Source organism: Dendrobium catenatum, unplaced genomic scaffold (assembly GCF_001605985.2).
Source record: "Dendrobium catenatum unplaced genomic scaffold, ASM160598v2 fragScaff_scaffold_1132, whole genome shotgun sequence".
Taxonomy (NCBI): Eukaryota; Viridiplantae; Streptophyta; class Magnoliopsida; order Asparagales; family Orchidaceae; genus Dendrobium; species Dendrobium catenatum.
The window spans coordinates 862312-874194 of NW_021319594.1; the positions used below are offsets into that span (position 1 = coordinate 862312).

Sequence of the window (11883 nt, forward strand, 5' to 3'; positions counted from 1 at the left end):
TAATTTATGAGAGCTATTTAATATCAAGATAAATATCTGACTAATCTCCTCCCACAACTTGTTAGTAGCTACTGGCATGTGGTTCTAAAGTCAGCTTTCATGTTCTTAAATCTTATCATCACGGAAGATTCTGTGTAGTTTGTTCCTAGACGCCTGCTCAACACAATAACTAGATTTAACCATTGTTCCTTTCTCAATTTACCATTACAAAAATTCACATGTACGCACTACTCCAACAGAAGCTCACCTAATACGTCTTTATGGTCTTCTGGTCACTTAGGATTTCGGGTTGTGCTTGTTGGTTGGTCGGAGTGAATCGAGATGTAATCACCTGAACAGTTTTGGATACTAGAGCTTCCACGTACAAAATATTTTCCTTTTAAAAATTTCTAAATTTTTGGCTTTATGCTTTACATTAACGAGAAAAATCAATGATCACCAACCCATGGTAATAATTTCAAAATATATTTTTAGAAGTTTTGCCAATTTTTGTTTCACAAACCATTCGCGGATCATCAAACCAACTATTATGGAAATAGATAGCATTTGATGTCTCATTGTCGCTCACGTATTCTACATGCATACCGACGAAACTTAATTCATAAGACTATACTACTATGAGATAATGGCTAAATGTATTTTATATCAATATGTTTGCACTATAACATAACAACTATTGCAATATATCATTCCTTTACAAAAACGATATGAAAATTTTATAACAATAGCTAGTAGATACTCCTACCAATTAACCACATTTGATCATCAAGCCACTTGATTTGCTCAATTCATTATATTTCAATTCTCTTCTTGTAGAACATGCTCATATTCTACAACAGTAAGCTTACTCATATATTTCCTTTCAATAATTCAATATAAAAGAATATTCCTATATCTGCATTTCTTCATTTGAACATACAGCTTAACATGATTTTAACATCATTATTAATCAGCAAGTACCTATAATAGCTACATATTTTCAGAAGTTCAACAAATAAATCAATTACCAAAACTTGAGAACCTAATTGGATATGGAAGATTTGGAAATTAGAGTTGAATAGTAATAGTAAGGGAGGTTTCTTAAATCAAGGATAAATATTTTGGTCTCTATAATATTGCCAATATAATTTCAAATTGTTATCTTCAAATTTTAATTAAGTATGATTTGTTATCAATAAAATTTAAGTGAAAAAAGGAAACATGATTATTATTTTAGTAATTATTACAATAAAATGTTTAAAATAATTTGAAATTAGAAGAGAAATAATAAAATAGTCTTATTAAAAAAAGATATAATTTTTAAGTATTTTTAATAAAATTGTCATGATCGATTGATATATTTTAAGTGTATTTTATATTAATATCTTTTAAATGAGTCGGATCATGAGCTAACGATTCAAAATTAGAGGCATATCCAGCTTCTTTTTTCGGGGGGAAGGTGGGGGGGGGTAAAAATTTTTTTTTTTGGGTGAGGATGGGCAAAGACACTTAAGAATGATAAAATTAGGGCAAATTTTTTTGCTGAGAGGGGAAAAAATATCCAAAATATTCTTAAATATCACCTCTAACATTTAATATTTTCTTTTAGGGTGGGAATTTGACACCCCCCCCTCTCTCAATACATGGGGGATACGCCCATGGTCAAAACAAGATTGACTCAAACTTAATTCATCATCTAATCAAATTCAATTTATAAACCATTTATCAAATAGAGCTCAAGTGGACTCACATGTGGGTTTTACTTAGGGGTGTCAAAAAATAATTCGACTAAAAAAATTCGGATTCAAATTGACACATTTAATAAATAATATAGATTCAGGTCTATAAATCGACCTATTTATTAAATGAGTCAGGTTCGGATTGAACCACCAACTCAATTTTAACTTGAAATGATCTGTTTTAATTATTTTTTCTTTAAATTTTTTTACTTATTAATATGATTGTTTTATTTTTTATTAATTAATCTAAAATTAATTATTAAAAAATTATATATATTTTTAAATCAAAATATGTTATAAGGTCAAATTAAAGTTGACGTCCCCTAAATTTAGCCATAATTAGAAGAGACCAGCAGGCATCTCACCCTTTACACCCCCCGCCTGGTTCTCTCTCTATCTCTTTCTGTCCTTCTTTCTCTTTCTATTCCTCCTATCTCAGCAAAATTTCGAAATGGAGAGAGAAAGTTCTACTATAAAAGGAAAAATCTAAGCGCGAGGCGACGGGGTCATTTATAGCTTCGCTGCGGTTTTTCCTCCCCGCAATTGCTTTCTACCTTTCTCTCTTTGTCCTGCTCTCTCTACCCCCTCTCGAGTGGACGCGAGGCGATGCTCGCCCAGAAGCTGGCTACCCTTTCTCCCTCCCCCGACGACTTCTCGGCCGCAGAAGCGACTGCTGACACTCCTGTTGATACTCCATACGCCGGTGGTGGCGACGAGGTCAAATCTAAGCCCCCACAGACTCCTTTGCCTGGATCTCGCCAGAGCCAACGCGGTACTGCGTCTCTATTCTTCTCTGTTGTTCGCTCTGATTATTTTACCTTGCTGTCTCACCCTTCGATGCTTCACTGCGTTGTAGCCACAGATTCGGAAGGTGAAGATGGCAGGACCTCGTCGCAAAGCTGCGATGAGAAGGATGAGTATGCCTTTTCGCTCCCTTCCATGTACTCCTGATTGAAATATTTTGTTTTCTTTTTTTATACTCTTCACGATGAAGTTGGCTTTGATCATTGAAAACCTTCGTTAATAGAAACCAGTTCTGCTAGTTACGTAATTTGCGTGTTTTTGATTGTCGTACGTGGTCAGGGTGGCATCTGTTTTATGATTCATATATAGTTGGTTTCATCTGATAAGCACTCATGTTAATAAGGGGCCACCTTATCTACATCCCTTTTTACAAATTTCATCCTCTCCTTTATACAGATTTCATCATCTCCTTTACTTTTAAAATTTTAACAAACAAAGCAATCTCGACCCTTCATTTACAACAAACCTCTGCCATGTGCAGAACTTTACTCATTGGACACTTGTATGCGTACCTTAGCAATATTGAATACAATACATGGTGGTTTTCTTACGGACTGTTCTTCCTCTTCTCCGCTGCTCTTGTTCTATCTTATTGTTCTCTATGCAGGAATGCAAGCCACAGCCGGAGGACGACTTTCTTTCCCAATCCATCTTAATTCATGGTATCAGAGACTGATCAAGCTTAACCGCACCTCCTTCTCCTATGGATAACTCAGCTTCCTCGTGAGCCACTCAACTCCACGCGCCGTCTCCATCTCCCATGGAACCGACCTCTTTCGACGAACCACCAATCCCATGCATCCTCTCTCAAGTTTTTGATGTCCAACATCAAAAGCATAGTTCACACTCAACTCATAATCGATATCTAACCCCATACGGAGACTGCAAATAACCAAACTCTTCACCGCAAACAAATTCGATGGCTACCTCACCGGTTCCATCCCGTGTCCCCCAAACATCTCTCCACCACCGAAAAAATCACACCAAACTTGGCATTTCATACCTGAGATCTCCTTGACCAAAACCTATTTGCTGCCCTCCACTCCACTATTTTCTCCATCCTACCTCATATTCTCACCCTCTCCACTTGCCACGAAATCTTGATTGTCATTGAAAAACGCCTTCAACCAACAAACCGTTCTCGAGTTATTCAACTTAAGAACAAACTCCACAACATTTCTATGAATGACCTCATAATGACCCAATACCTCTCCCACATTAAACCCCTCGTGGACAATATTGCTATCGTTGGTCCTACCGTAGACTAAGAAGACATCCTCATTTGCATTTTCAATGGCTTACCCCCATCCTACCAAGCCTTTAAAATAACAATTCGCACCACTCTCTCCCCTGTCAGCCTAGGCTATCTCTACTCACTGCTGTGCTGCGAAGAGATCAATCTCTCCAACGAACAATCCAAATACTCCCCTCTAATCAATTCCAAAACCACTCTTACAGCTTCTCGCAGTCGTTTTGCTCGCATTGGATGCGGAAATCACTTCCCTGGTACAACTCTTGGTGGTCGCACACCATTCTCTTAGTGCCCTACTTGCCAAATTTATTTCAAATATGGGCACACCGCCGATAAATGCTGGCATCACGGTGATTTCAATATAACAATTCTACAGCTTCCCTTCAAACTCCCACTGCTATCGTCTCTGAACAGCAGCTCAGTATCGGTACCTCCTCGAAAAAGATAATGCAATACAAGAAGGGAAAGAAGAAAGTACTTTCGCCTAGGCCGGGCATTGGTTTGCTTTTTTTTGAATCAAATTCTGTACCCTTGGATTCTTGACTTTGGAGCATCTTCCCACCTAACAAACATTCCAAATTTTCTGCAACACTCCACCCCATACGCTGGCTGCGACTTAGTTATGATTGGCGATGGTTAGTGGACAAATCCTCTTTCCAACACCTCATTCCTCCCGCAAGCTTCTTCTAAACGACTTCCTCTATGTTCCCCCTTTGTCACACAACCTCTTATCAATTCATAAATTAACCTCCGATAATAATTGCTCAATCTTATTTGATGCTCATGGCTTTGTTCTTAAGGATCTCTCCACCCAACAAATCCTCTTTAAAGGACGCAACACAAATGGCATGTATCATCTGCTAGGGGTGTCAATTCGGGTCAACCCGTCGGGTTCGGGTCGAACTCGACCCGACCCGGATCTAAACGGGTCAACTCGAACCCGACCCGTTTTTGTAAACGGGTCGGACATTTCAACCCGGACCCTACCTGGCCGGGTTGCTGGGTTGACCCGACACGACCCGCGACTTGGGAGTGGCGACAGGGGAGGGTTCGACAACGCAGGTTCGGCCGCGCGGTAGAGACGACAACGCGGGTCGGGTCCAACCCGGATTTTCTGGGTCGGGTCCGGGTCGGGTTTTCGGGTCGGGTCAAATATTGACACCCCTATCATCTGCCATCCTCCTCCTCGACTCCTACTGCCCTTATGACTCAAGCCAATAGCTCCATGCTCTAGGACGCACGCCTCTTTCACGCACATGAAAACAAACTATTGTCTCTGTCTAAGCAAATTCAACTACAATTATCTACTACTTTACTTAGTTGTGTTTCTTGTAATGTGGCAAAGAGCCATAGACTTTCTTTTCCTATATGTAGTTCTTTTCAATATAAGCAATTATAACTTATACATACCGACGTTTGGGGCCCTTTCCCCGCTGCTTCTTTAGCTGGTTTTAAATGTTATGTTCTCTTTGTTGATGATTTCTCTCATTTCTCTTGGTTATTTCCAATGCATTGTAAATCTGAGGTTCTACATATCTTTACCAGTTTTGTCAAAATGTTGAACATTTCTTTCAAAGAAAAATCAAAATATTGCGCTTTGATGGTGGTGGTGAGTACACTTCTATTCTTTTTCATAACTACCTCTCTTCTCAAGGTATCATCAATCAATTCAGCTGCCCATACCCTTCGGAACAAAACAAAGTTGTCGAACGTAAACACCGTCACCTTATTGAAATCATCGGAGCCATTCTTCATGCAACTGGCCTTCCTCTCACTTTTTGCCTTGAAGCTCTTAAAACTGCATTATACCTCATCAATCGCCTCCCATCAAGGTCATCTACCAACATCTCCCCATTTCAACTTCTCAATAACACTCCACCCACCTATCACCACTTAAAAATCTTTGGTTGCATGTGCTTTCCCTTGCTACAACCAATTGCCCCTCACAAACTAGCCCCTTTCTCTACATAATGCTTGTTCCGCGGCTATTCCCTCACTCACAAAGGATACCGTTGTTACAACATGCCAACTCACAAAATAATTTCCTCCCGTTAGGTAGTCTTTCATGAAAACACCTTCCCTTTTAAACAATCTCCTACCGTCAACTCACATATCAATGCCTCTCTCTAACGTCCTCTTCTCTTACTTCCAACACCCACTTCTCCACAAACCTATCCTACAATAATTCCAACAACTCATACCATGCCACCATCCCCACCTTCCACTACTACATCCACTTCCCCTCTCAATTCCTCCTCAAACTCCCACTCCGCCTCTTCCCTTTCCCCACCTGCACCTACTAACAAACCTACTCATCCCATGATAACCCTCTCCAAAATAGGAATCTTCAGACCAAAACAAATCTTCTCCCTCACCACTACTTCCTCAACTCATACTACAGCTACCTCTTATTCTCAAGCTTCCAAACATCTTGCTTGTCGACAAGCTATGTCCGAAGAATTCCTTGCCCTTTAAAAACAAGGTACTTGGTCCTTGGTACCTCTACCCCCCAATTAAAATCTCCTTGGTTGCCTGTGGACTTACAAAACCAAAATGAAACCCAACGGTACCATTGAGCGCTATAAAGCTCGCCTCATCGCCCAAGGCTTTGAACAACAATTTGGTGTAGACTTTTCTGACACCTTCAGTCCAGTTGCCAAAATGCCCACTGTTCATCTTCTACTCACCATAGCTCTTCACCATAACTAACCAGTTCATCAACTCGATGTTTCTAATGCATTCTTGCATGATGTCCTTCATGAAGACATATAAATGTCCCAACCTCGAGGCTTCATTGACAAACTTCATCCAAACCACGCCTACAAGCTTCACAAAACCCTTTACGTCCTAAAACAAGTTCCCCGTCTTTGGTTCAAATCTTTCTCAACTTATCTCCAAACTCTCGGTTTCATCTTCAGCAAAGCTGATGCTTCTCTTCTCCTCTAAAACCACAATACAATTCATGCCTACCTCCTCCTATATGTACACGACATCCTCATTACCTCTAACAACTCCACTTTCCTTCATACCACCATCTCCTTTCTTCAAGACAAATTCTCCCAAAAAGCTCTTGGCCTTATCTCATTCTTTCTCGGCATGCAGGTGGAGCACACTTCCAACAACTGCTTTCTCCATCAACAAAAATATGCAAACGATCTTCTCCTCAAATCCTATCTCGTTGATTGCAAACCTGCTCTCACTCCCCTGTCCATTAAATCCATTAACCAACTACAGGAAAATCAACCATATGCCAATCCAACCTTATTTCATCAATTACCAGGTTCTCTCCACTACCTTACCATCAGTCATCCAGATATTGTCTTCACCACTAATCTACTCTCCCAATCAATGCATAATCCCCTCAACAAGCTTCTCTGATACATTAAAGGCTCCAACAATCTTGGTCTACCGATCAACAGAGGTAATCTAACTATACACTCTTATGCCAACTCCTATTGGGCCTCTGACTCTGTCGATCGCCGATCCATCACATGTTACTGCTCCTTCTTGGGAGACAATCTTCTATCTTGGAATGTTAAGAAACAACCAATCATTGCTAAGTCTTCCACCGAAGCAGAGTATTGAGCACTATCTTCTACTTCCTCAGACATCATATGGTTACGTCGCCTCCTCATAGACTTCCACATTCCACCAAGCTCTCCAATGCCGCTCCACTGCGACAATACTTCTGCTCTAGCTCTAGCCAACAACTTAGTCTTCCACGTCCGGCGTCCGCACAAAGCATATCGAGATTGACTATCACTTCATCCGGTATCGCATCCACTTCAATGAAATCACCGTCCACCACATCCATTCTATAGACCAACCAACAAACATTCTCACAAAATCGCTCTCTCTGACCAATTTTTTTACTGCTTTGCTTCAAATTAACACTCCTATCACCAGATCATTAATTTGCGAGGCGGTGATAAGCACTCATGTTAATAAGCGGGCCACCTAATCTACATCCCTTTTTATAAATTTCATCCTCTCTTCTACTTTTTAACAAACCAAACAATCTTAACCCTTCTTTTGCAACAAACCTCTGTCATGTGCAAAACTGTACTCATTACACACTAGTATACATACCTTAGCAATATTTAATACAACACATGGTGGTTTTCTTACAGACAGTTCTTCCTCTTCTCCGCTGCTCTTGTTCTATCTTACTGTTCTCTATGCAGGAACGCAAGTCGCAGCCGAGGAAGACTTTCTTTCTCAATCCATCTTCATTAGCCATATCAAGCTTCTCGGAATAGCTCTCTTTTTTTTATCTTTCTTTTCAGAATAAATTTATGATTCATAGAAATTAGTTCCCATAGGACAATGCACCCTTAACATTTTCAATATATCTTGATTGTACATTCTCAAAATCTACATCTAACATCTCTGGTTAACTGTTTTTTTTTTTTCAACATTTTCACGGCATTTTATCTTTTACTCTACACTAAATGATTTATGAATCTTACTTTTACAGGTATGTCCTTGTTAAATTAGAGGACGTAAGCAAAGAGGTGGAATGCCCTTTATGTTTTGGTATGCAATCTTTGGGAGATCTTCTTTGGTTGAATCATGTCTCAACCTCCATTTTCTGGCCATGTTATTTATGCATAATTAAACCTCATCTAAGATAGGTTTGTTTAATGCTATGCTTAATATGAGATTGAAGAAAATTAATTTACAATGGGAGAGCACCTAATCTTTCACGGTGCATTTATAGGTTTTTTTTCCCCGCATAATTTCACATTTTGTTTGAGTTCTATTTCAACATTATGAATTACTTGCTATGTATTTGTTTTTGGTTTTTAGGACTTACCCTTACACATCTATTTTTCCATTGGAGACCCATATTATCTTTTAGGCTACATTTCACCTTCATTAAATGGAGAATATTTATTCATATCACCGACGCACATGGTGTCCAACTGTCCATGCATGGATACTTTCACACATACATGTGTGCAAGCTAAACTGATTAAAAGTTTCTTTGCCTCTCTCCATCACAAGACTTTTTTTATTGATTCCATAGTGAATTTTTAACATCTTATGCGTGTCGTAAAAATGCTAAAATGTTCTACAAATGCCTGGATCGGCTACTTTTGCTTCTAGACTTTTATGAACTTATAGTTGTGGTTACGTTTTGGGCTGCTATTTTAATTTCTTGGTGGCTATACTTTTGAACTCGTATTATTGATTTCTAATTTCTCACTATTTTAACAACTTGCAAAGATAAGAGAATCTGAGATATATTCACTGATATTTTTTTGGCATCTTTCTTTTAAGGCATTTTTGTATGTCTTGGCTAAGTATGGTAACAACATTTGCAATAGATAATTGTGAGCTTCGAAAGACACCACAAAGGGAATGAGAGAATGTACCACTTTGGGAGATGGAAACAAACCCCCCTCATGGGCTCAATGGAAGGCATGTTGATTATACATATATTTCTCTTTTGCATGCTTTGTAAAGAGTGGAACTGTATTATCCTTGGGGAGATAGAAAACAATTCTCTTTATAGATTCAAAAGATAAATATACATATAACCATAAATATGTATCCCAAAGACTCATTGGGCTATGCATGTGGGTGTCAGTTTGGGTTTTTTACTGACTTAGGGTTGGGTTGATTGTTATTTTAAAAAGTAGCTTTAAAGAAAGCCATGCATTTTTTATTTTTTAAGGAAAATATTATTATTTTTTTCTATGATTATTTTTTAAGTCAATTGGTTGCCTAAGGTAGAAAGTTTAACATTCTAAGAGCCTAATGAGGACAAATATTCAGGCCACTCCCAAGCAAAATAATTAAAGAAACCTAAAAAAAATCATGCAATTCTAGTGAACAATAAAAAATGAACACACAAATCATCAAAGAATAAAATAATAAATGAAATATCAGAAGTGCAGTTGAGTTCTATAATACACCCTAGGAAATAAAAATAGTTGAGCTCTACCATAACTATAACTCAGTTTAAAACTATATATCAATGAAATGATATGCGGGGCCTTGAATGCTTCAATGTACATTAGCAGTTGGCCCCCTACCTTTTGAAATAGTCCACATAATTACATAGCTTTCCTAAATTAAAATTAGATGATTGAAAAAATTATAGGTTATCCCTACAAGAGAAGATAAAGTTAGTGCAATAAATTGTATATCTACACAATGCCTGACATAAGATAGTGCCAAGCTATATCCATAGCCCATATTGGCCATGCTTATTTAGGGCTTGAGCTTATTATGATAGCACCTGCAAGTTAAGATTGATTATGCATAATTATATAAACTTTATTTGCCCTTTTATAAGCATGGCCACTTGCAAAGTAAAACAAGATGCATATATTTCTATCTTAATCACTTAAGGACAAATGCCCACAACATCACATCATCAATCCAGAAGAAACAAGCCAAAACATCACTTTCAATCAAACCATCACCTCATAATATGCATGAAAAAAAAAATTCTAACCATATCCTAGCCCTATGATGCTTACGGGATATGTCTATCACAACACCTAGTGCGTCCTAAGTCATTGAGAGTGTTGATCTAATTAAGCATGTGGTGTTCAATTTATAAGTTTAAATTTATTAACCAGGAGTGATTCCAATTTAAGTCATTAATGATTTAACATCTTTTTATTTTATCTTTTATAATTTATGAGTTCATAATTAGATGTTATAAAGAGCCCACGTGTAATGCATATATGCCACCCAGAGATGAGATATATCATCACAAAGGGTTCTCAAATATATGCCAAAACTATGGTCTTAAAGACCTAAAAGTAGTGTAATCCATCTCCTAGCTAGTCCTGAATCCTAAGATAAGGCCAAGGGTTGTGTGAAAAGTACTATGAGAGCGGAGGAGAATCCATTCTTAACTCCTAAGAAACAAACTAAAAGAAGGTACAATGCTAATGAATGAGTTTGATCCCCATCTCAAATACCCCAGGCTTCCTATAAGGCTCTCAAATATATTTAAAATAATGTAAGCATCAACTTCCTCTAAATGTGAGCTTATTTTTATATACAATTTACTTGAATTCCAAGCATTTTTTTTAAATTATGAAATTAATTGTTTAATTGATTGTATTTAGTTATAGTTTATTGTTTAAATGACAGCTAGATTAAAAGCTAAGTATTAGGGAATTATTTAATAGCATGTACTTCAATTACTGTAGCAATTCCACTCAATTACTATAGCAATTCCACTTAAACTGACATGCATGAAGCTGATGGAAATCCTAGGGCTGAGAATGACTGAGAAGGTTTAGTGGAATTAGAAGAGTTATTATAATGTGATTTATTATGTGGAGACATTAGCTTCTTTTCCCCACCCGTCCCTCCTTGGACATCGGAAGCCAGCTTCAAGCTGAGTAGCGGAAGCCACTTGTTGAGGCTGCTGCTGTGAGATGCTTTGAAGGAGGATTTCAGATAATAAATTTTTGAAATCTAGTTGTTGGAATTCAATAAAATGCTGAAGCTGGTTGTGCAGAAGAGTGGTGGAAACTGATGCAGGCTAAGTTGGTGTAACTGGGAGGGAAAGTGAAGAAAGGAGACTTAGAAGAAGAGAGGTCACATTGGGGTGAATGAAGAAAAACTTCTTTGAGGTAAACTTATAAGATTTTCATATAAATTATTATATGTTATTTGAATGTAAATTTGAATGATCAACAATTATGATTTAGATTGTATATAAAAGGAAAGGAGGCAAGGGTACTTTAGGAGAACGAACTGACCCGACTTCTCTAGAGAACGAGGTGAGATACCTAAACAAGATTATAAGAATTAGTAAATATTTTCTTATTGCACTTCTTCTTGATTATGTTTATGATCACATGTATTCTAGTTTATTTTGGTTATTTTGTATGAATATGGTTGTATATGTATGAAATTGTTATGTAAAGGGTAATCTTTAGCGATATTAATGATTTCGTAAGCATAAAAGGGTAAATATTCATAAACTAGTGAATGAGCAAAAAGTGCAACCAAAGCGCAACCAAAGCGCAACCAAAACGCAACCAAAGCGCAACTAAAGTGCAACTAAAAGCATATGTCATTAGGGCTAAAAAGGATGACTATATAAAAGGTGAAATAAGTTATATATGGGGGATA

The 11883-nt window shown here is 37.7% G+C and overlaps 1 protein-coding gene across 1 annotated transcript in view; it reads left to right on the forward strand.

Moving 5' to 3' along the window:
* Nucleotides 1-2163: 2163 nt before the first annotated feature.
* Nucleotides 2164-11883, forward strand: part of LOC110111020 (putative E3 ubiquitin-protein ligase RING1b) — a 27737-nt gene continuing 18017 nt past the window's right edge. The window contains exons 1-3 of the mRNA XM_028698795.1: nucleotides 2164-2490; nucleotides 2575-2635; nucleotides 8252-8310. Coding sequence (XP_028554628.1) covers nucleotides 2325-2490; nucleotides 2575-2635; nucleotides 8252-8310 — 286 coding nt within the window. The 5' untranslated portion in view covers nucleotides 2164-2324. The remainder of the gene's footprint in view (nucleotides 2491-2574; nucleotides 2636-8251; nucleotides 8311-11883) is intronic.